This window comes from Exophiala bonariae (assembly GCF_035927105.1).
Source record: "Exophiala bonariae strain CCFEE 5792 chromosome Unknown scaffold_19, whole genome shotgun sequence".
Lineage (NCBI taxonomy): Eukaryota > Fungi > Ascomycota > Eurotiomycetes > Chaetothyriales > Herpotrichiellaceae > Exophiala > Exophiala bonariae.
Window position 1 is genome coordinate 216,156 of NW_027042494.1, and position 23,854 is coordinate 240,009.

A 23,854-nucleotide genomic window follows, 5' to 3' on the forward strand; every position below is an offset into this window, starting at 1 on the left:
CTTAAAGGACGAGAGGTAATTTTGTACATACTTGCATACATATATACCCAAGTTTCGAGATTGTTCGGTGTTGGCTTTGGGATTATCAGATTGTGAATGACGGTACGGTGCTTTGACGGCATTTACCACTTATATCATACCACATGCCCTTGCTTCTTTCTTTTTCGAGTAACCCAGGGGAGTCAAATGGTGTCTCATCGCCTATCCATCTATCCATCATCGTGCCGAACGTACTGATCGAAAGATGCAACACCAATAGTCCTGAGCCTGGCCAGGAAGCCGTGATAACACTGTACGCAGCGTCATCGACCATGTGTGTGCGGATTCGTAGGTAAGTTCTATAGTTGAGGGTCGTCGGACCGCCAGTCGGCTCATTCGACGGGACGAGCGAGCGGAGTGGAGTGGAGCTATCGATGACGATGACGGCACGGAAACCCAGAACAATGTCGATCACGCACTGGCACGGGAGACCTAGTCGTTGGGAAAGACACTTGCAGTTTCTGTTAGTCACGAAATCCAGGGCCTGCGTGAGGTTATCTTAACTTCCAACTTCGATTGTTATTCATGCCAGGGCTATGGGTATGGGCGATTTTGCGGTGGGAATCTTGACGAGCATAAAGGTATACATATATATATCTGGGAATTAAAGGATTGTGGAAAAATGAGAGATGGGATCAGATCCGATCAGGAACCTCCGAGGCTCTTATTCAACGATAGCAAAGATCCGTCTGGATGTTTGCCTGAATAGTCATTATTATTGATAGGCAACGATAGCAAAGATCCGTCTGGATGTTTGCCTGAATAGTCATTATTATTGATAGGCAAAAAATGTGAAAGATTTGCAATATCCCAACTACCTAGGTACTTTACTCAATGATATAGCAGATCTTGGCGATGCCCTTGCGCTTCTTGACGGGCTGTTCGGCCTCGATGATCTCCTGCAGGCCGGTCTGGAGGTCAACCTCCTCGGACGACCAGGCCCATTTGTCGCGCCAGAAGACGATGCGGTGGCCAAAGTACATAACGAAGAAAATCGGAATGCCGACGTAGGCGGTCAAGAAGTTGGCCGCGGAGAACCGTCCGGGGAAGAAGACGGTGAACCCGTTGATCAAGCAGAGCAGCGTGAACGCCACCATGGCAACCCACGCGCCATAGGGCTGCATGAACGAGGTCCATGGTCGGGTGACGCCCTGTACGTCGGTCGCTTTGCGGAATCGTAGGTAGATGACCATGCAGCAGACCCAGGATATCATACCCCCTAGAAATCGTTAGTTTTACAGGTATTTCAATGGAAGGCAGGGGGATGACGTACATGTGTTTGTGAGATTGACAAACCAGTTGAAGACTGTGCCACCACTGGTTGCGACGTTCATGTAGGTAAGAGCGCAAAAGAGCGATGAAGCGGTCACCGCGGCGTACGGGACACCCCAGCGATTGCAGGCCTTGAACATTCGTGGCGCGGAACCCTGGACTGCAAGAGAGTATAGTGCACGGCTGGAGATGTAGAGGAACGAGTTTCCAGATGACCAGGCGGAGATGAGAATCACTGCGTTGACAATCGATGGTAAAGTCGAAATTCCGGCGTCGGCAATGGCGACGACAAATGCGGATGAACCGGCGCCAGCTCCGCCGTCTGTCAGCCTGGGATCGTTGCTAGGGCACGTGACGCCGATGGCGAGAACGCCCAGGACATAGAAAACGACTAATCGGTAGAAGTAGCGTCGAGAGGCGATCGGGAGGTTTCGACGGGGTGACTCCATTTCTCCTCCGGTCACGACCAGGAGTTCGGGCGCAAAGGTGAATGGGAAGACGGACGATACGAGAGTCGAGAAGAACGAGATGGTTCGTCCAGCGTCTCCTGTTTTTATAAACGGCAGTGCCGCCCCTGGATCTTTCCAGTATCGGAAACCCAGTCGGTCGTGGCTAGGGCCACCACCCCAGAAGAGAATGAAAGACAAAAGGAGAAGTCCAACCATGAGAATGACTTTGGTGCCTGCGAACCAGAATTCCGTCTCGCCATAATATTTGACGGGCATGAAGTTGAGAGCGACAATCACAACCGTCATGATGGTCATCCATACTGCGATATTGACGTCGTTGGGCCAGTAGTTGATGACCAAGCCAGCAGCGGTGATTTCGTAGGGCACTAAGATACCCAAGGCGTACCAGTAGAGGTAGCCAAGAGCGAAACCCATTGATCGAGAAACATAACGGTAGCCGTAGTACGACATTGTACCACCGTGGACGGGCAAGTATGTGGCAACTTCGGTCATGGCTGTAACGACGCAGTAAACCAGGACTGTCATGGTGCAATAAGCCGCGAGAATGAAGGCTGGGCCGCCTTTGGCGAGCACTGAACCACTACCAACGAAAAGACTGGGAGGATTCAGTTAGCACAGACTTGTGAAAATTCCTCCCTAGGGTGGTACGTACCCAGTTCCGATGGTTCCACCCAAGGCAATCATCTGCGCATGTCGACTTTTGAGCCCTCGCTGAGTAGTTGCGTATCGTTCATCAAGTAAATCAGCCGCGATGATAGATTCCGCGACCGAGGCCTTTCGGCCGGTCAAGGATTGTTTTCGACCAGCGGCATCTTTTGATTGTCGAGATATGGTCGGCTCAATACCCTTCTCAGGGTCCGTGTATTCTGGGGAGCTCGACATGGTGAGCTCTGTTGGTGAGCAGAACCAAAGCTAGCTCGTGTGAGGTTTGAGTATGTATGCGTGACCCTTACCCGAGATGGGTTCGAGAGTTTTAAAGAGGTCAAACAAGCCGAAATGGGTGAGACGAAGAGGCTTCTCTAAACAATGTGTGGAAATCCGAAGATCTTTATACGTCCCATCCTCTTGGGAATCGGTTGGTCCAAGCGATTCTGATCATTGAAGGTTGCATGGTTGGCCCAGGTAGCGTGACCACGTTTGCAAGGGTAACATGCTTCTCGGTGTTGAGAGCAGGCATAATCTGGAGAGTGGATGGATGCGACGAATCCGTATCCGTACACTCGAACTCTGATAAGAAGGCTTCCGTCGGCACTTGTCCTTTTATTGCCTCGAGCCTTGGCTAGGTATCTCACCATGCATCCTCCACTTATGTATCTTGGAACTTCAGGGGTGCCTCGTGTTATCACCCTCGTTGATTGGAGGGTTGTGTCTCATCTGGATCGGCTTGCCAGACAAGGCATGACAAGCCCTTCAAAAGGCTGTGATAAGCCTGACCCAAGGGGCGATGAAGCCTCAGGCTAGTCCGTGGCTGATAGGCTCACTCTTAGGCCTCGGACTGTCAATCCTACCTAAGCAATTGTTAGTGGAACAATCATGAGGAGCACAGTTGCACACTACTGGTCTTGGGGATAGTAATCACCATACCGACGTACTTCATACGAGCAGATTGCCTGATTCTTTTGAATTACACCCCTGTACTGTAGGGTTCCATTCTTTGATTTCCTGGGAGGCGAGAAGCAGAAAAAAGCAAAGCATTGCATGGCTTAGGGGCCAACATCCTTCTGGAATCTTTGAAGAAGCAACTGGCTTGCTCACCCGCCCATGTCGGCTATCTAAACCCTTAGGTAGGGACCGATGAGCCTGACAGTAGCCCAGGCCTTGCCACCAGATACACTGCTTAGGCTTCCCTGGGTTGAGGACATCAGCGGGTGGAAAGAGCAATGATAAGGGTAGCTGATCTCCGATGACCACTTTCTAATTGGTAAAACATAACGATGTGGGCAATGCCCGGGTGAGCATTTAAAGCTCAAGGGGCCTGGGACAAGATCAATCGGGCCGAGTCTAGCTCATCAAGCATTCAAGTGGCTGATTGATGATCTTTATTTATCTTCGAGGATCTGGACTCGGAGCATAGGTGTCGTCAAAACTACTATATAGATTCTATTGCCTTGGGAGTTCTAGGCCTTCAACTCGGCCGAACTGAGTTCTCCTAGCAGACTCATTACACAGCGGTAGTCGGCAACTGACTTTCCAACTTTTCCTAAATGGCCTCATCCCCAGGACTAGCACTGATCTTTCAAACTGTTTGATCATCCTTCAAATATCTTCTATCTATCTATATATACTGTTAACGACTGATAGTCCAGTCACACTAAAACCTGAGCGACAATCCCCGATCCGAGAGTTCAAAGGCTCATCACTACGGCAACCCTCAGGAGTCGAGATAATCCAGTGCCCATTGCTGATCCCGAGTGCTGTAGATCGGGAACGGCCAAGCATCGAACACCAGAATTCCGACGACGAGCTTGAACCAAGAAGGAGATCCACGCTCATGTGTCAACACAGGCTTTGAGGATGTCACTGCGCATCATAGCATTAGTAGGTAATGAGCGAGCTGCTTCAATGGGATATTGAACAACTTCGCGGGCAGAACCGTTCTGCGGACAAGAGCGCTCTTGACGATGAGGCTTGGAAGCAATTAAAACCCCTTGAGCAATCTAAGATAACTGTGTGCGTGCCGTGTTGGTCCTACCTGATCTGTAGCTGGCCCCCTGCTTAGGTGCTTAGCAACGTAAACGCACATCGGTCAAATCTCGTTAATTGATTAAAGGTCCCGAGTATAGAACTAGATATGTTGGCTGAAGGTAAGATATCTGCATTGTGGTGTGAGTGGCTGAAATCGTACCTGACACTAACTGATCTTGAAACCCAGGTTCTTCCATTTTTGGGATCCCCATCAGTGCCTGGGTCGTCCTAGGTGGCATTCTATATTTTGTATTTGGCTCGAGCCATGATCCCGAGCTCAACAAGATTCCTGGTCCATGGGTCTATAAGGTGACCAGGTATCGATCAGCTTGGGATGCATGGAAGGCACGATACGTCCACGCGATCCTGGATCTGCACAGGCAATACGGCCCGGTCGTCCGAATCAGCCCCAATGAGGTTTCATTCAACAGTCTCACGGCTTTGAGAACCATATATGGCGCTGGAAGTGGATTCGAGAGAACTTCCTTCTACCGAATGTTTGATGCCTATGGCCGGGAGAATTTGTTCACTTTTGCTTCGGGCAAGCTACACCGAGACAGGAAGAAGCTCGTCAGTCACATCTATGCAAACCAAACAGTGCTGGCGACAGAATTCTCCCAGCTGGTTCAGAGGAAGGTCGCAGGGTTTCTTGACTTCCTCGAGAGGGAACCCGAGGCTGCCAGTGAGATCTTTTCAAGCCTTCATTACTTCTCCTTTGATGCAATCTCTGAGTTCGTCTATGGACCTCGACATGGTGGAACAAAGGCGCTGTTAGGCCCAAATCGAGAGTTGATTGCAGACATTCTAAATCCCGCCAGGAGAAGACTGGCGTGGTTCGCTGTCCATTTTCCTGCCTGGACTTCGTGGGTTACCACCCGAACAGGTCTGCTTGAGAAAGGGCTCACCTCTCTCGGCCTCTTACCAATGAGAAAACCCTTCACATACTCCGGTATCAGAAAACATGCACTTGAAGCATTCTACAGCTTTAAGAATGCCCCTGCCATTGAGAAGGCAGATGTTGCAGAGAACACAGTCATTGGCCGCTTGTTCAAGGTCCGAGAGACAACAAACATGTCGGACCTGGACATCGCCTCGGAATGCTCCGATCACTTACTTGCCGGCATTGACACCACATCTGATTCATTGATGTTCATGATCTGGGCCCTTTCACTGCCTCAACACGAGGGTTTTCAGAATCGGTTGCGGGAGGAGTTGTCACACATCTCCGTTGATGCTAAAGGACTACCCATTCCACGCGACCTTACTCAGCTACCATACCTGAACGCAGTCATTCGGGAGTCATTGCGTTTATACTCACCCTTGCCAGCGTTTGAGCCGCGTACTGCATTGGTCGATACAGTAATCGACGGATATAAGATTCCAGCAGGCGCAATTGTGGGCATGTCTCCATTTTGCTTGCACAGGGACGAAAATGTCTATCCCGATCCTCTTACCTTTCAACCGGAGCGATGGTTGACACCTTCCGGAGACCTCATCCCTGAATCCGACGATCGAAACAGGTACTTTTGGGCATTTTCGTCGGGTGCACGAATGTGCATCGGAATGCACCTCGCTAACGCGGAAATGCTCACATTGATGGCTGCGTTGTATCGGAAGTACAGGACATCTGCAAAACACCCGGACACGTCGCCAGGTATCACAAGCAGGTTTGAGGTATTCCATGATGAAACCATGCCCAAAATGGTTGAGCATGAGTGTTGGATCAATTTCCAAAAGATTCAAGACGTGAGTTGAGGGATTCATCCCACGTGAGTGACAAACGCCACATATGAGTTCCTATGGTCCAAGTCCGAAGCCCAGGGTCATGGAGGGCAAAATGCAAAGTTGCTTAGCGTGCGGGAAATTCAACCCTTTGACAAGGTTCACAGCGTTCAAGCCTTGACGTGTTGGACCTGGCTGGGGAACCAATTCATGCAGGGAGCCGTCCAGTCGGGAGCAGCAAGCATCCATAATCAAGGTCGCACAAGGAGTAGAAATCTTCAGCTCGTGTTCATCTCGTGTTCAGCTCGATGTCTATTTAAAGTGGAAGTTGAGAACTTAAGTCGCATGTTATTGATTAAATGCGTAACGGTTTGTTGTGACGTGCGCCGTAGCCTCGTGGTGGTCAAGGCTCTGACAGCAATTTCCTAGGCACCATCTGAAGAATGCCATAAAGCCCTGTGGAGAACAAGTCCACCCCTTCAAGTCAAAGTCGAACTTCCAGGGATCATTATTCAGGGGTTCCCACAATGTGCATAAGTGAAGTTTGGACGTACCATGAGTGTGGCTGTCACTATAACCACAGCATCCTCTGTCGTTCGTTTCGAAGAAACCGTTCACCATGTTTCGCCCCGAACATTCAATATTCGCTTGAGGAGTGGCAACAACAGACGTTCGCTAACGATCGTACAACACTTCAAGAGTGGGCAAGAAGAGGAAGGCCAAGTGAACCTCAAGATTGCCCTCACCACGCCTTTGTACAGAGATCGTTCCTCAATCAGATCTGCGACGATTGTCTCATGCAAGAGCTAGATATGCAGCCTCTCTCAATTGCGGATGAACTACCACATCAAGCAAAACCCAACAACAGCGAGGGCCTCATTTTTGATAGTGAAGTCAAGGTTCAAGTAGACGAGATCCAATTTGAGATGCTCTCATCACCAACAAACCATGGCAAATCCGTGCCTAATGTGGATACCGAGGATGACGGCGACAAGCAGATTCTGGAGAGTCATGTTAAGGTCAAAATCGACTTTGAATCCTCTAGCATCTCTGGTGAACCATCTTCACCTTTGTTCCCATCATCTGCAACACGATCATATCCGTCGTCGCTGGAGGCTTCGCCTCCACCATCGACTTACCGAACCAAGAGATTTGGCTTTGCGCTTCCAGAAGGGGTGACATACGATCTCGACACAGCAGACGATGATTCCGATGACTATCCCGAGATATATGACTGGACTTCTTCGCCCCTGTTCCGAGGGAGATCCCTGACGCGGAAGAAATTGACCAGTTTTGAGATTTATGGAGTCTCACCCAACAGCAGTTCTACCTCAGTCAAAGGCAAAGGTCTCTCAGGACTCAAAAGTCTTAAATCAATGTCATCGAACCTACGATCAGTTTCCAGCACAAAGATTCCCGACAAGACTGGGAAGGTGGATGTCGCTCCCGCCAATAAACCAAGGACACTTCTTCGAGGGCTTCGATCACGCAAGAGTTCACCACTGCTGACTACCAAGGGGGAATCCTCCCACATAGTCGAGTCGCAGTGCAGTGGATCGTATGGTAACCTGGAGCCGAAAGCCACCAAGAAATCCGGCCTGAGGAATTGGACGAGATTCATGATTCCAGAAAAGAAGCGAAGCAAATACGTACCCATAAGTCAGCTCAGAAATCAAACCCGTAGCTGTGCCCCAAGTCCAACGGGATCTTGGGCTCGTGCTCAAGAGGACAGCCACGAAGACTTGCCAATCTTAGCATCTGATCCTCCGACTATGGCTCATGGTGAACATCGTATCAGCTCGTCCAGTCAAGATATCGAAAGGGGTGATCCGCTGGAGGCAGGTAACAAGAGAATTTTAGACTTGACTGTACTGCCTGCAGAAGTGGTATCTGCAGTCGACCTAAGTCAGTCGGTTGAAGATAAGTTACGTCAAGACGATCACGACGAGAAAACCATGAATGACCTCACCATGCCCCAGAATAGGGCAGTGCTTCAACCAGAAGACACTTGGGAGGCATCAAAACAGCAGACAGCAAACGAGCCAGTGGTTGGAAAGGATGACTCCCAAAGTCAACCACCAGTGGAAATGAAGCTGTTGCCCGAGGAGAAGAGGAATCGAGAATCTTCGGTTACGAAAGATATAATCGAAACCAAAGTATCGGTGGAACCAAGCATTAACACACAAACAGAGCAGACGACCGAAGGAGCCATAGTTGCCAACAATGCTACTGAACTGGAGGGATATCAGGATGACACACCGGCTGAGAAAGAAGGTTGGTCTTCCAGAGAAATTGCGAGCCCTGGCGAACCATTGCCCGAGAGACCAGAAAAGCAGGACATCACACCACGATCATCGTTCATGCAGAAAATCATCGAGTCTAGCAATGTAAGGCCACATCCTCCACGCAAGAGTTCACTCAGGCAAATGATGGCCCAAAGTAAGAATGATTCGAGTGTGCCGAAATTCAGCTTCCCACTACCACGATCTGAGGTAAATAAGACGCCAGCTGATGGAGAAAGGGGTCTTCTCTCGGAAAGTCCTCATGAGTTTTAGTACTTATTTGAACACCATTTGGTTGATTGTCAGTGGGATCTTTTGGGCCAGATTGAAGATGAAGAGTTGGTGGATGTTTCACACGGTGCGACAGATTTTGTCGTAGCTGTCCATCAGTACGCTGCATATGATGTGTTCCTGGCGTTAAATGAACTTCGAAAGATGCCGTTGGGAGGTCGCGCAATGTTTAGTACACAGTAATATCTGCCATGTCATACAATAATCAGCCCTTGTAAATGAAAATAGGCAGCGATAGCTCAGGTTGTTGCTGAGAGCCATGGACGCTGACGACTCCGAGGGGATGTGAAACATTTGGTACTGAAGCTGAGCACGCGACGCGTCAGAGCGAGGTAGATAAAACTGGGAATGGCAAATGGAAAGATGGAGGGGGGTACGTGACACGTGATACCACGTGCATCAGGTGGTGCTGGAGGAAGGAGCAATCCAGGCGGGACCAAAACTGCACGGCACCTGCCCTGCACTGTGTACAGACTGAGACTGACCGAGAAATGCCAGCGGGCAATTAAATCAATAATATGTTCTACTGATATGAAATCTGTCTCTCTGTCGCCGTCAAACACATAACCCCAAACATAGACTATCTTCGAATTTGTCGTTGTATCTCTGAGTCTTTGAGTCTCTGCACCCTCTTGGTCTTCTTCACGCGTTTCCATCTTCATTCCCATCTATCGACAATCCTCCGAAAAAGATTCCCACTAGTCCTGCAAGCCCACATTCCACCTCCTCCCTCAACCACCACCACAAACACCCCAACAACATCTCTGCGCACCCCTTCTTCACTTCCACAGTTGCATGTCATAGCGACACCGCCCTCACAATGTCTGTTCTCCCTGCCGAGGTGCAGGGAGCCTTGACTCAACTCCTCCAAGCCCTGACAACGTCCGACAATACTATCCGCTCACAAGCCGAAGAACAATTAAACAATGACTGGACTCCCAATCGCCCAGATATCCTGCTCATGGGTCTGGTCGAACAAATACAGGCCGCCCCAGAACCTTCGGTATAGTCAACTTCCCCCTCCCTGAAAATCCTCCGTCTCTGGACACTAATTTGAGTTTACAGACACGATCTTTTGCCGCTGTTCTCTTTCGCAAACAATCCTCAAAGACACGAAAGGTTCCGGCCACTGGCGAGTCCAAAGAACTCTTCCTCACCCTGAGTAGCGAAGCCCGAGGCGCTATCCGCTCCAAGTTGTTGGAAGGTCTGGTCAGGGAGCAGGTCAACTCGGTCAGGAACAAAGTCGGAGATGCAATTGCCGAAATCGCCAGACAATATCTTGATAATGGTATACAATTTTGATCTTCCGCATGCGCAAAGTCAATGGCTAAATGAATGATTCACAGGCGATGTCTGGATGGAACTACTCAGTTCCCTCTTCCAAGCAAGCCAGTCTAATGATGCTGGGATGCGCGAGTGTGCCTTCAGAATCTTTGCGACCATGCCTGGCATCATTGAAAAGCAACACGAAAGCGCGGTCCAAGAAGTCTTTGGCAAGGGATTTAAAGACAGTAGCGTCGATGTAAGAACGAGCCTCGGCCCTGTGAGACAAGTTTTGACTGGTGATTAGGTCCGTCTGGCTGCAATCGAAGCTTTTGGTTCCTTCTTCCATTCAATCACCAAGAAGACGCAACCAAAGTACTACACCCTGATTCCCGACATCTTGAACATTCTTCCCCCTTTGAAAGAAGCGGGCGATACCGATAATTTATCAAAGGCATTCAATTCCTTGATCGAACTTGCCGAGGCCGCTCCAAAAATGTTTAAGAACCTTTTCAGCAATCTCGTCAAGTTTACCATTTCGGTCATTCAAGAAAAGGACATCGACAACCAATGCCGTCAAAACGCCTTGGAGCTCATGGCCACCTTTGCAGAGTGGGCTCCAGTCATGTGTAAAAAGGACCCAACCTACACCACAGATATGGTCACTCAATGCTTGAGCCTGATGACCGATGTTGGTGCGGATGATGACGATGCGTCCGAGTGGAACGCCACCGAGGATCTGGATGCAGAGGAAAGTGATCTCAATCATATTGCAGGTGAACAATGTATGGATCGTCTCGCCAATAAGCTTGGTGGCGACATCATACTTCCTGCAACATTCACCTGGCTTCCACGCATGATGCATTCGGCCTCGTGGCGCGATCGACATGCAGCCTTGATGGCCATCTCTGCGATCTCTGAAGGCTGTCGAGATCTCATGATCGGTGAATTGGATAAAGTCCTTGAATTGGTGGTTCCCTCACTCAGAGACCCGCATCCCCGTGTTCGCTTCGCTGGCTGCAACGCCCTGGGCCAGATGAGTACAGATTTTGCCGGACCCGTCCAGGAAAAGTACCACCAGGTTGTGCTTAGCAACATAATTCCTGTTCTGGATGCTCCTGAGCCTCGAGTTCAGGCTCACGCTGCTGCTGCTCTCGTCAACTTCTGTGAAGAAGCAGAGAAGTCAATCCTCGAACCATACCTGGATCAACTTCTGAGTCATCTATTGCAACTTTTACAGTCTCCCAAACGTTATGTGCAAGAGCAAGCTTTGTCGACGATCGCTACAATTGCTGATTCTGCCGAAAGTGCCTTTGTCCGCTATTACGATACTCTTATGCCACTTCTGTTTAGTGTTTTGCAATCGGAACAATCCAAGGAGTACAGATTGTTGCGCGCAAAGGCCATGGAATGCGCAACCCTGATTGCGCTAGCGGTCGGAAAGGAGAAGATGGGCCAAGACGGCATCAATCTCGTGCAGACTTTAGGTAACATTCAAGGAAGCATTACTGACGATGACGACCCACAAGCTCAGTACCTCCTCCACTGCTGGGGAAGAATGTGCCGTGTCCTGGGTAACGATTTCGTACCTTACCTTCCGGGAGTCATGCCTCCTCTTCTCGAGCTCGCTTCCGCCAAAGCCGATATTCAACTCATTGATAATGAGGAGGATGCTCTTGAGCAGGAAGATGGCTGGGAGCTGGTACCATTGAAAGGCAAAGTCATTGGGATCAAGACATCCACTCTCGAAGACAAGAACACTGCCATCGAATTAATCACCATTTATGCCCAGATCTTGGAAGAAAATTTTGCCGTCTACGTTGCTGATATTACGGAAAGAATCGCACTGCCCGGCTTAGCATTCTTCTTCCATGACCCAGTCCGTGTTTCCTCAGCCAAATTGATTCCTCAGTTGTTGGGCTCCTACAAAAAGCGATATGGCGATCAGTCGCCGGAACTTCGAGACCTGTGGGCCAAATGTTGCGACAAAGAGATCGAGATTCTTAGCGCCGAACCCTCAATCGACACGCTTGCGGAGATGTTCCAATGCTTTTATGAAAGTGTTGAGGTGGTTGGCAAGAATTCCTTGACACAGGAACACCTCGAGCAATTTATCCAATCTGTCAAATCTACATTGGAAGAGTATCAGAAACGAGTACAAGATCGTGCCGATGAGAAGGCGGAATATGCTCAACAAGTCGCCGAAGATGATGAGGACTCACTTTCAGTCCAATATGCCATCGAGGATGACCAGACCCTGCTTTCAGACATGAATAAGGCTTTCCATACCATCTTCAAAAACATGGCCGTCAACTTCCTGCCTGCTTGGCAAAGGTTGATGCCGTTTTATGATGCCTTCATTACATCATCTGATCCTACACAGCGCCAATGGGCAATCTGTATCATGGATGATGTGTTGGAATTCTGTGGTGAGCAGTCATGGCAATATAGCGACCACATTATCCAGCCACTTATCAACGGGATGAGGGATGAGAACGCTGCAAATCGACAGGCAGCGGCATATGGTGTTGGTATCGCTGCACAGAAAGGCGGCGATCAATGGTCCGACTTTGTTGCTGCGAGCGTGGAGACTTTGTTGCAAATCACTCGAGTCCCCAATGCACGAAGCGAAGCGGAGGTGTTTGCGACTGAAAATGCATGCGCGGCTATTGCGAAGATCTTGCACAGTAACTCATCGAAAGTCCAGAACCCACAACAAGTGGTTGAACAATGGCTTGACACCTTACCAATTGTCAATGACGAGGAAGCCGCACCTTACGCCTACACTTTCCTCGCACAATTGATAGACCAGTGAGTTTTGGCGACCGACTTCCCCCAATCCTTTGCTAACAATTTCAATAGACAACATCCAGCGGTATTCGCCAAAGCACAACAAGCTTTCCACCATATTGCTCTAGCACTTGAAGCGGAAATGATTCAGGGACAAACAGCCAAGAAAGTTGCGGAGAGTGCGAAGCAAATGGTCACGCAGACGGGCATTAATGCCGACCAAATCTTGCAGACCTTGTCACCTGACGGCCAAACCACAGTTCGAAGCTTCTTTTCGTGATGGCGATGAGTTGAGATAAATAAGTCGGAATTGATATGCGTTGGAAATTGCAAGGTTGCATCTAAATTGCATCTAAGAATGGCGCCGCAAGTGAGGGCTTCACTCTGGAGATAGTAAACTCCTGCAACATGACCAGCATCGATTAAAGGGGGAAACAATTCCAAACTTTATCATACCATAGACAGACCAGACTTAGTCTGGTTGACAAGTCGAGTGAGATTTAATACGCAACTTAAGTCATGGAAACAGAATCTTACAAGAGGTGATCCGAGGGTACCTATGTACAGCATGAACTTTCGATGGATCTTCTTTTGCAGGAGGTAAATGAGGTATCGAGAGCTAGTTAGTGACCTCGGAGTTCAGAATGCTATTCACTAGGTAACTACAAGGGGCTGATACCTGTTGACCTACCGTACGGTATTCACTATAGTCCAACCTGGGAAGAACGGAGAATAGATAGATAGAAGGCAGACGACCAGTACAGATCATTTGGATCAGGGTAAGTATACCCCATATACATGAGTTCTTGACGCTGACGGCACTGATTATATTCGCCACGGACGCTGATCCAGTATTTCTTCGGACGAGCAGGAACAAGTCTTCCACCACGCCTTCCATCAAATCATTCAGTAGTAATTGCTCATTGGACTTTACGTGACTAGTAAATGCCTACTTCAAGTATTTAGGTAAGCATGCCCGTAATGGATCAATAGACCGTGAGCCACAAAAGTTATCAACAAACCGATCGATCGATATATGCAATTCTGAACCCTCAATCCTACATAGGTACGTAACGTAAGTGCAACTAACTCTGACTCTGCCTCGGATTCTCTACCTCTCACCATTCCCATCATACTCCATACAACAGCTTCTAGTAGCAATCACTCATGATGTTGTGCTGACGAGAAGTCTTCATTTCGACACTCCCAATTTCCGCTCCACTCCTCTTCGTTTCCAATCCAAAGCCGCATTATCGTTTAAAAAAGGGTAAACAGGTAATATGTGACATACAAAAAGAAGGAGAAAAAGGGGGTATTCCGCCTTCGAAGTTGGCCGCCGAAACTCCCAGCTGTCGCTGCTACTTTTCCGATCGCCTGGGCCATCATCAGGGCTTTCGTTCGCTCGAACATCACAAACTTTCAGGACTCATCATACTTGCGTCGCCGTCTTCCATTATGCCGTTGACTTTGGTAGCGCCGTTGATTGTGGTGGATCCATCCACGCCATTCGTCATCAATGAGTTCGCGTCTTTGTCGGCGATCTTCTCAATCAGTGTCACTTTAGCTTTGCCAGGCGCTTTCTTTTTCTCCGGACTACCATCACCACCTGGACCCGGAGTGTCAGCATCCGCAACGCCGTTGACCATAGGAGACTCTTCGGTGACACCATTTGCGACAATAGACTTTCTCTTTCCTTTCTCGCCCGGTGTGGTTCCCACACTGGCTTTTGCAGCTGGAGGATTCTTGGCTGCGCCTGACTTCTTGACAGGACTGGCATTGTTCTTGAGAGTGCCATCACCAATTTTGCCGCTAGCAGGAATTCTTGCTCTTCCATAGCCTGGCCTTTGTTTAGGTGGCAGATCCAAGTCTTCCGTCAGAGGTCGATCTCCGTTGTCATGGATTCGTTTTAAGAACCAGTTCTTGACCAGACCAACTTGATCTTCAATGTTTTCGACATTAACCTTTGGCCATCGAGCTGGTTCCTTAAACATCTTCTCGGCGAGATCTACGGTGTTAGTTTGCTGATTATTCATACCCAGACGATTCTGAAGGATATGGAAAGGTACAGTGAGACTGGCCATGCCAAATTCTCGATCAAGACCAAGCTCACGGAAACCGAAGAAATCTTCATCCAGATCTCCAGCAAAGTCTCCACCGACAAATTGTTCACCACCGTCCGCGAATGAACCTTGACCGTGGGCTGTGTCATCTGTCAAGGCAGGTCGAAGGAGATCGGCAAGATGTGCTTTCATCCTGTCATGCATGGTGGTAAGTCGTCCGCCAACACGATCGACATCTTCTTTGACATAGATATCCAAGTCATTGATAGTTACACCACTAGAATGTAAAGTGTGCACAAGGGCTTCTTCGGTGGTATTCGGATTTTGATACTTGGTCTCAATCCCTGCCGGTTGGCCCTGACTGGCGGGAACAGCAACTTGAACAGGGATTTTGTAATCCTCTCTATAATTAACCAGTGTTGTGCATAGGCGTTTAAAAAAGTCTCCTGCTAAATCTGTGATAGCCTCTAAAGCAGAGGGTTGGAACTCTTCAAAGCCGGCATGGAAGAAAACTTGCCCTATCGAACGCTGGAAAGCTGCTTTGCAGACCCACGGCGCCATCAATGGGCCATTGTCTGAGATGACGTGATTTGGAATGTCTTGCTCAAGAAATGGCTCAGGTTGAAACTTTTGGAATTGGTTCTGATAGGTCTGTGATTGCAATTGCATTTGCTTGACGACACCAATTTTGGAGACGATTTTCCGAGTCTCTTGCATTTGTCTCATGTTTGATTCGATCTTTGAGCTGAACTTGCTCTTTGGCGCAATGAACTGATTCGGCGGGTACAGGCGTAAGTATTCCTCGGCGTGATCTATGACATGGCCTTCAGTATCTTGTTCCCATCTGAGTTTGCATTCAAGATCAGGGACTGCGGCGATGGTATCATAATAGTCTGGAAGTAGGCTTTCTTCTTCCACTTCCATTCCCTCGGCAAGAGTCTGACCTTGAAGCTTATCTCGGTTAGAGGATTCTCCATTGGAGTCGGAAATTTCTTTGCCGGCAATCTCATCCTGGATTCTTTGCCAACGGCGCATGCCTGCTTTAGTGCGTAGCAATGCATCTTCATCCGGATTCAGCTTGTCTCCACGGAATAGCTTGTGCCTGGCGGCAGCGAGCATAGCTCGGTCTCGCTTTGTCTTTTGTTTCCAGAGTTTGTATTCCTCATCCTCGTATTCGGGGATGACCGGTTGGGATGGTAGTCCAGGCAGGTCCATATCAAGGGCTTCGCTGCCTGCGCCAATGACGCTGCCTGGACCATGGGCACCAACAGGCGTCAATATGCCTCCTGGCGGCGGAGTACCATGACCTTGGCTACCTTCAACTTCCGAATCAGCGCGAATGCCATTTTGAACAGAACTGATGGATTGGAGAACGGGTTTGGTTTCCGGAACAGGTGTCGTCTCCGGTGGAGCCTTTCGCGATGTCTGGCCGCCTTTCTTTGCGCTTTTCTTGGGCGCCTTACGACCTCGAGAACTCATTATCGGCTCATCATCACTCTCTTCGGCATTATCATCGATTTCACCATTTGCAATCTGTTGTCGTCGCTCTTCCGCCTCAACCTCCGCGCGATCTTTGATGGTGATGTCCGGAATAAGAGGGACGAGCTTGTCAGTCTCCTTTTGCATGAAGAGAGCATGTTTTCGGAAGGGGTGATCGGAGCTGCTGTTGAACTTGAGACAATTTTTCCAGATCTGAGTGAGATCATCTACAAATTCCTTTTTGGACTTGTAGGCAAACTGTTTTAACTTCTTAGTCATGGTGCCGAGATCCATGGGTTGTTTGATGATGATGTAATAGTCTGGGGCATCCTTCTTTTTCACGGGATTTAGGAAAGGGGTCGAGTGTTCGGTATGCGCCTTCAGCTCCGTCAGGACTTTCTCGGCGGACTCGTACAATTCTTCCTGGCCGACTTTGTCTTCGCTTGCCCACTTGCTTCGGTTCTTGCGCACTTCACTCATCAATGCGCGGAGCTCTGATTCGGTAGCATGGACCATGGAGCGATGTTCGTCGAGAAGCGCAATGAGATTTTTCAAGGTCAAACTCGACGCGCCGAGATTGGCTTTGCTAAGGCTGCCTTGTTGCATGGAGGCATTCTGTCGATTGGCATGGCCCTCAGCCTCGGCCTCGGCGCGTCGCTCTGCTTCGTCGAGTCTTTGCTGGTCTAACATGGCATCCCGATCATTTTCCAAGGTGAAGAACATGGTCCGAGATAACGACTGAACAGTTGCAGTTTCTTTGCGCTTCGCCTCTTCCAATTTCTTGCGCACATCTTCCGCAGACTCTTTTTGAGTGGAATGAGGTTTAGTTGGAATCTTGGAAGGCTCAAAGCCCACGGGTCGGGGGACCGGCGAGGAGGTGGCATCGGCGATGATTTGAACTTTATTTGGTTTGTCTTTCAAAGGTGACGCTCTGGAGGTATCCTCGTCTTCATCATCGTCGTCGTCGTAGTCGTCATAGTCATCGTCAAGTTTCCGTTTCTTGGAAACGGGAGGAACGACAGAACTCGAGTCGACAGCGACCTCGGGTTGTGAGGAGGAGGGATGCGCACGTACAGTGCGGGATCGCACCGGAATGACGACTTGACCGGTGGAGTCGAAGAGATTCGCGAACTTGGACTCGGTTTCCTGATATAAAGCGCGGAAGCGAATTATCTGGGGATCTTCGTCGAGGTTTGGCTCAGGATCCGGGGCTTGGCCCGTCTGCGAACCACTCCCGAGACTGCGCAGTCTGTTGAAGGAACTGGGAGTGTGAGGACGTGATGGGGCTCTTAAAAGCCCGTTGAGAGTATCGCGATGGATGGCATGGAGGAGGGAATCGTCATCTGGAGGTTTCTGGCTGTTTTGGGGCGGCCATGCGAGGGACATGGCCGATGCCAACCCCCGATGTAGCGGGCGAGGGGTGCAGATTGCTCCAGTTTGCCCGTGTCGTGCGACGACGACGAGAGTGGCTGGGCAGGTTTGAAACCAGGTAGAGATGGGGAATCAAGTGCACAGAATCGAATGCTGATGAAATTAGATCGATTGAAGATGGATGGAGGAAGTTGTTTGATGGAGAAGTTGTGGTGATTCTGAGGTTGGAGCGCGCAGAAACGAACGCTTGAGGTTGAAAGAACGTACAGGCGCGGCCGCATACAGTAACGGTAGAGTCAAGGTAGCCTTGGGCAGTTGCAGCTTACGAGTAGGTTAGGGAGTTGCCCAAGGTTAGTACGAGGACTCGGTACGGGGCACGGGCGTCGGGTGCTGATGACTACGAAAGGCCTCTACGAGGTCATCCTCACGCCTAACCACGCTTATTCGCCTCTCGCTCACGCCTACCACCCAAGCATCTCCAAGCCTATTGCGCACCCACGCCACGCCTATAACTTATCTCTGCACTGACACTAACTGCCCTAATACTCCGCACAAGCACTCCTTACCCCCTATGAGTCTTTTGGGATCCAGGGATCCGCTGACTAAGTCCTTAGGTAATGTAACTGGATTCCGAGGCTATCCACAGAGTCAAAGGACACTTTAGGAGGTACTTGGTTGACCCATCTGGATACTCGTACATGGTCTTGTAATTCCAACCACTGCATACCCAGGTACCCATCCTAATTGTTCCCGACCACATGTAATCCCATGGCTTCAACGATATAACACCAGGCGGTCACTGCTGCCATCTATCGACCTGACGTGCTGCACTCGTTCGTCTCTCCATTCCCAAAAGTCCACCAAAGGACATCATCTCCGCAGCAGGCTGCTGTTCTCTTCTCCAGAACGACATCAGCTCAATACGACGGCAATGCGCATACGTTTCCCTTTCGCGAGTAAGTCTCTCCATAACAACCAACAGAAGCGACATACTAATACTCTCCGACAGTTGCGTTTGTCGTACTCCTCATCTTCTCCTCGTCACTAGGCCTCCTGCCACACTCATCGCTACCCTCTACCCCCGTCGCCGCACAGCCTTACATCCCACGCCAATCGGACAAAGCGCTGCACTTCATCTGCTTCTTCGCCCTGACCGTCACCTTCTACTTCATCCTCGACACAACGCGCCGACGCGTGATCCATCTGACGCTGATTGTGTGCACACTGGTACTCGCCGTTGGGAGTGAAGTCGCACAGGGTCTGCTCCCCAACGACCGTGAATTCGATCCCTGGGATGTCCTCGCCAACGTCCTAGGCAGTCTGGCCGCACTGGGCCTGTCGAGTGCGTACCATCGACGTGCGGCCGAAAGACGACGCCGCTCGAAATACACGTCGTTGGCGGACGGCGAGCTCGAAGGTGAAGACGTGGAACTGAATGAGGCTGGTGGAGAGCTCGGCCGCGCGCGGGATCCCGATCTGGAGGCCGGCGTCGTTCCTCTGGCGACGACGACGCGCAGTGTTGAAGAAGAGCTGGATAATTGGGATGAGAATGTGCCTGATGACGGATGGGACGATGACGATGATATTGGCACAAGTGGTCGACATACCAAGGCGACGCCCTCGACCAGCTCCGTAGGAAGCGAAGATGTGCCCAGGAAGATGGCGGTGGATTGAACGTCACCTATTGAGGCTGCTACCTAACAGAAGCTATGTTGTTGGGACGGAAACCTACTGCCATACATGCATGAATTCCGGGATATTATCCAAGATTGTACGACTATACCCTGGAGTTAAAGCGAGAATGGGATTTCAGAAGTTTACATATTGGCTTCGATGCTGTGTTTGATTATGCTTGAGTTATGACAGTAAGTTCGTAACTTATCAGACATCACCAGAACCAGGACACGAGAGGGATAGAAGATATGCTTGATGTTCCATGGTTGATTGTTGTTTGCATTGATACTACAGCACTTCCCTTAGGATAAGATACGATACGATGGAATTTGAAGAATAACGCCCTGCTGCCTTGATCGCCAATGCTCCATTCCTTGCATATTCGTTGAACGCTTCAGCCCCATCGACGAAGAAACGCAAAAAGTCCCGCTCACGAGTCGACCATCAAATTGATCTGATTCCAGATCGGCCGGGCCAGATATTGTGAATCGACCATGTCGGTGTCGGACTCAGAAGTGTTGTGCCACAAGTCCTTGGTTTGAAATGCGAAGATAGTGCTCATCTAAAGCAGTTGAAGCGACCAAAGGAAATGCGGAACGGGTTTCGACGAACACCGTGTCTGTCGACAGTGACGCCACCGCCGCCGCGTCGTCCACCCCAGTTCTTGACGTACATAAAAGGCATTTTGGTGTTTGTGTTGGTGGTTGAGTTGACTTGTTTGGTTCTGAACAGGTGTAGAGAGCAGAGTGAGGAATGTTTGTAAGAGACGAAGAGGAGGGTCGTTTGATGAAGAGTTATGGTTATAATGACCTGAAGAAAAGAAGAATCCAATGCCTGTAATATAAGACTTCACAGTGAATGCTTCTTGTTCCCTCCTTCTCCTCCCCACTGCATGGAAACTCGAATGCGCACGGACTTGCCATCTACGTCATGTGTCCAAACAACGGTTGGATCTGCTGCATCGCCAAGCCGCTGCATCCAAGGCACGTTGGCTGCTTCACGACCAACCCTGCCAGTGACGAGCTGGTTATCATGCTGGGCATTTGGGCGGTGCTCATTTCACGGGATAGACACCTAACTATCATTCTTTTTTACATTGGGTTGCTGCAGGAGGGTGTCACCGCGTTATGACGAACTGTGGCTGAGAATCAATCCATGGCCTTGTTGGTCGGCCATTTCTGCCCATCACCTAGGTCCTCTCATCAACATCTCTGAAAGCCTAGCCTCGGTGAGATAGGAGATGTGGTATCTTCGGCCTCGAATGTTCAAATACCTTCTGATCGAAGCCCCAGAAAGCATGATAGGGGGATCAATGTCCCATCCGTATAACTGCGTCAACCAAGGTAGCCAGCATACCATGCCAAGTCCTCTTGAGGCCAGACACAGTAGTACATTGGTACCCCTTCCAGCTGTGCCCTGGAATCACAGGACAGCCTAGATCCTGAGGAATGAACCGTGCCCGACCCGCCGAGCTGTTGCTGAAAGAACATACTCGTATTGTAACCTCTCCGAATTGTGCACGGACACCGAGAGTCGTGACTCGAAATATACCTACCTCGATAGGTCTGGCATCTGCCGCGATGCATCAGGTACGATGCGTCTAGCAGCAGGTCACGGCGAAGTATCAGCGTGGCGGTTTTGATCTCTCTGTCAGTGCCATGACACATCACACTCCATTGGAATTAAGTATCTGTTATTGAATGTTGCGAAAGTCTGTGATCAGCGTCGGGCTGTGGCTGTGAAATGAATTGTGGCACAGCGTGTGTGTTGTGGCGCCTGGTCGAACATCACTAGTACTATCACGGTATGCAAGCATTCTCCTTGAGTTGGGTTATCATCGTTTCTTCATTCTTGGAGAACGGGGGTATCATTTCGAGCACTTCAGATGACCAGAGGTGAGGTCGGTTGCCAGACACAAATTACACAGTACACTGTGTCGATAGTGACAACAGCCAGTTGCTTCCACCTCATCCAAGAACCCCAATTGGGGTAGTCCCCACTCATAAAAACATTCAGTCATATACAACAATGCTGGCTAGGGTTGGGGATCCATTGAGCATCATCTGTCTGCTCTGCTCAGACTCCGCAGCACTGCACTGAGATCTTTTGGTGGTGTCTTTCCGTCGCTTGCAAGTGCTCTTTTCCTCTCTTCTTTGTCTCTCTTGGCCAGTCCTTCGGCACATATTGACAGGACTCGCCCAGCCATAGTGTCCGCTGCATCACGGTACTGCCCTATTCGGTGCATACCATCTGCAAAGGCATCAATCGTTGGCTCAATCGAGTCGTAGAGCTCACCAAGGTCTTTCGAGATCTCAACCGAAGTCGTGACGTGCTGTTGCAACATAGCCAGAGCTGCATTGTCGGACTGTGAAACGAGTTCCCCTACTGGCAATGTGCCTGCCGAGAGGTCGAGATTCTTTCGGTCCGGAACACTGGGTGGTCGTAGAAGAGACTCCAATTCCGATTTTTCTGCCTGAAGCCTATCTTTCATCAGTCTTGTCTTCACAAACCTGGACTAATTCTCACCTCTTGATTTGCACTTCCAGTTCGGAGATCTTCTCAGCGTTCTGAAGGTTCCTGGGATTGGCCCTGTGTGGAAGTGGTTTCGTCTGTATAGGTGCATCCTCTCGACTGAACCAGTCAGAGAGCTCAGATCGATTGGCCAGGTCATTTAGTAATTCTTCTTCGATAACGCGAGCTATAACACTTTAGTGGGGATTCAACTCCAACATAGAATCATGCACAACAAACCTGCTGAACGAGCACTTGCATCTTCGAAGTCCGTACCCATCGGTTTCTCGTCTAATAGGCGAGTAGCGCACCATGTCAATAGTTGTCTCATGCGCCGTGGCTCTAGAAGACCTTCGCTCTCAATATGCTTGTAGAAGTCGGGGATTTCCACTTCGCTATGTGGCAGAGCTGTCACATCGTTAGCATTGGCTGCTCCCAACACCTGATCTCAAGTCTCACCATTAGAATTTCCCGTCTCAATCAAGGAGCTTGCCCTTCGTCCTCGAAATCCGAGACTACTTCTCCTTTCTCCTTTGCCACCTTTGCCCTCTCGCATCGCTTTGTTTCGCTTGATCACCGGCGTGTCGGCGAAAGGCAAGGCGATCTTTGTGGCAGCATGGTCCTCGTCCTGTGTTGGAATTGTCGTTGGTCCTGGTTGGATCTGATCCTGAGATTGTGGAGGTGGCACTTGCTCAGAGATCGTTGATGGTGGAGGTTGAGATTCAGGCTGAGTTTGAGCCTGTGTAGGACGCGGTATTTCCACCACGGGCTGTTTTGGTGGCTTTCTCTTAGGTTTTGCAGGTGAAGACTTCTTCTCCTCGATGGAAACGTTATTCGCTTGCTTTGAGATGGCCTTTCTTTCGGGTTTGGTCACCGGAGTTGTGGCTCGGTCTTCATACTCACGCGACAAACGCTTCGAACGGCGCACCGAGGGTTGTTCGTTGGGAGTGGGCGTCGAAAATGAGAGCCTCTTCCTCCCTTTTTTATCATTTGGCTTGGCATCATCCCCTTTCGACTGTCTTGTGTGCTCTAAGCTTTCAGACTGGGGCAGCGGCTGTTGCGTAGTTGTGAGTAATTGTAGTTGTTCGATCTCTTTGGGTGGCGGTTTTTGTTTCTTGACGCGAGTAAACAGGAACCCGTCGTCGTCCTCATCGTAATCTAGTAGGAGAAGCAAGTCAGTACAAGACCGACTCGCGCATCGCAATAATGCAGCTTACCCAATTTGCGCTTTTTCTCATTAAGAGATTTGGCAGCTTGTGCGCGCAATGACTCTGAGGTCTGCTTGGAGGTCTTGACATTGCCATAGCCCTGAACGCGCTTCGAGTTTGGCGGGTCAACATCTTTCTGATGCAATCGAGCGCTTAATCGCCGTTCGGACATTTGTATTGATGATGCTGAAAGGGGCTGTAGAGGTTGTCGCGCGACAAGCATAGTTGTGAGATGAAGAAGCGAATGCTAACTGCACGTGGGAGTTTCGCGTCAAGCAGTGCGGTGGTCGCATTCGAACGATGGAACTAACGAGAACGGTGCTTCATTCTATTGATGTTTTTAGTAGCGAGTGTATCGTGGGGTCGCGTGCTGAAGTGAATAGGTTAGTCGTGCGACATCATAGACTTTGAGTAGGTGGTGGAGGGTTGAGGTGGTTGCAGCAATAATGCTGAACCGCGGCCAGCGGCGGGCTGTCCTTCATTTGTTTACATTGATTGCATTGCACCTGGTGGTTGAATGCTGGACCGTACAGCTAAGCCACTTCACTGTGGCACAAATCTATTACGAGCCACAATTGATTAGTTTGGTGCGCCATATGGAATTTTGACAGCCCTTGGTAGCAAATGTCACAACGGTTATATCTTAGCATCTCAAGCTCACTATATACGTCCTGATCACATGTCAATCCAATCATGTTGCTAGTACCCATCACAAAATGCTCGTTCAGCAAGATATC

General features: G+C 49.7%; 7 protein-coding genes across 7 annotated transcripts; 3 read left to right on the forward strand and 4 right to left on the reverse strand.

Annotated features, from left to right (window-relative positions):
- Positions 1–866: 866 nt before the first annotated feature.
- Positions 867–2,663, reverse strand: LTR84_004314 (uncharacterized protein; the record flags this gene model as incomplete). The annotated part of the gene is made up of 3 exons (XM_064847891.1): positions 867–1,258; positions 1,313–2,376; positions 2,434–2,663. The coding sequence occupies 3 exons, from the start codon at positions 2,661–2,663 to the stop codon at positions 867–869; spliced, it is 1,686 nt and encodes a 561-aa protein (XP_064704430.1).
- A 1,909-nt stretch (positions 2,664–4,572) lies between these two features.
- Positions 4,573–8,743, forward strand: LTR84_004315 (uncharacterized protein; the record flags this gene model as incomplete). Its single annotated transcript, XM_064847892.1, has 3 exons — positions 4,573–4,585; positions 4,654–6,212; positions 6,950–8,743. 3 exons carry the CDS (start codon positions 4,573–4,575, stop codon positions 8,741–8,743), a joined length of 3,366 nt encoding a protein of 1,121 aa, XP_064704431.1.
- An 838-nt stretch (positions 8,744–9,581) lies between these two features.
- On the forward strand, positions 9,582–13,094 carry LTR84_004316 (uncharacterized protein; the record flags this gene model as incomplete). Its single annotated transcript, XM_064847893.1, has 5 exons — positions 9,582–9,764; positions 9,827–10,049; positions 10,108–10,283; positions 10,332–12,835; positions 12,887–13,094. The coding sequence occupies 5 exons, from the start codon at positions 9,582–9,584 to the stop codon at positions 13,092–13,094; spliced, it is 3,294 nt and encodes a 1,097-aa protein (XP_064704432.1).
- Positions 13,095–14,223: 1,129 nt separating this feature from the next.
- LTR84_004317 (uncharacterized protein) lies at positions 14,224–17,739 on the reverse strand (the record flags this gene model as incomplete). Its single annotated transcript, XM_064847894.1, has 1 exon — positions 14,224–17,739. The coding sequence occupies one exon, from the start codon at positions 17,737–17,739 to the stop codon at positions 14,224–14,226; it is 3,516 nt and encodes a 1,171-aa protein (XP_064704433.1).
- Positions 17,740–18,655: 916 nt separating this feature from the next.
- Positions 18,656–19,398, forward strand: LTR84_004318 (uncharacterized protein; the record flags this gene model as incomplete). Its single annotated transcript, XM_064847895.1, has 2 exons — positions 18,656–18,680; positions 18,734–19,398. 2 exons carry the CDS (start codon positions 18,656–18,658, stop codon positions 19,396–19,398), a joined length of 690 nt encoding a protein of 229 aa, XP_064704434.1.
- A 430-nt stretch (positions 19,399–19,828) lies between these two features.
- On the reverse strand, positions 19,829–20,082 carry LTR84_004319 (uncharacterized protein; the record flags this gene model as incomplete). The annotated part of the gene is made up of 2 exons (XM_064847896.1): positions 19,829–19,960; positions 20,011–20,082. 2 exons carry the CDS (start codon positions 20,080–20,082, stop codon positions 19,829–19,831), a joined length of 204 nt encoding a protein of 67 aa, XP_064704435.1.
- A 1,375-nt stretch (positions 20,083–21,457) lies between these two features.
- LTR84_004320 (uncharacterized protein) lies at positions 21,458–23,289 on the reverse strand (the record flags this gene model as incomplete). The annotated part of the gene is made up of 5 exons (XM_064847897.1): positions 21,458–21,878; positions 21,925–22,096; positions 22,150–22,317; positions 22,369–23,067; positions 23,127–23,289. The coding sequence occupies 5 exons, from the start codon at positions 23,287–23,289 to the stop codon at positions 21,458–21,460; spliced, it is 1,623 nt and encodes a 540-aa protein (XP_064704436.1).
- Positions 23,290–23,854: the final 565 nt, after the last annotated feature.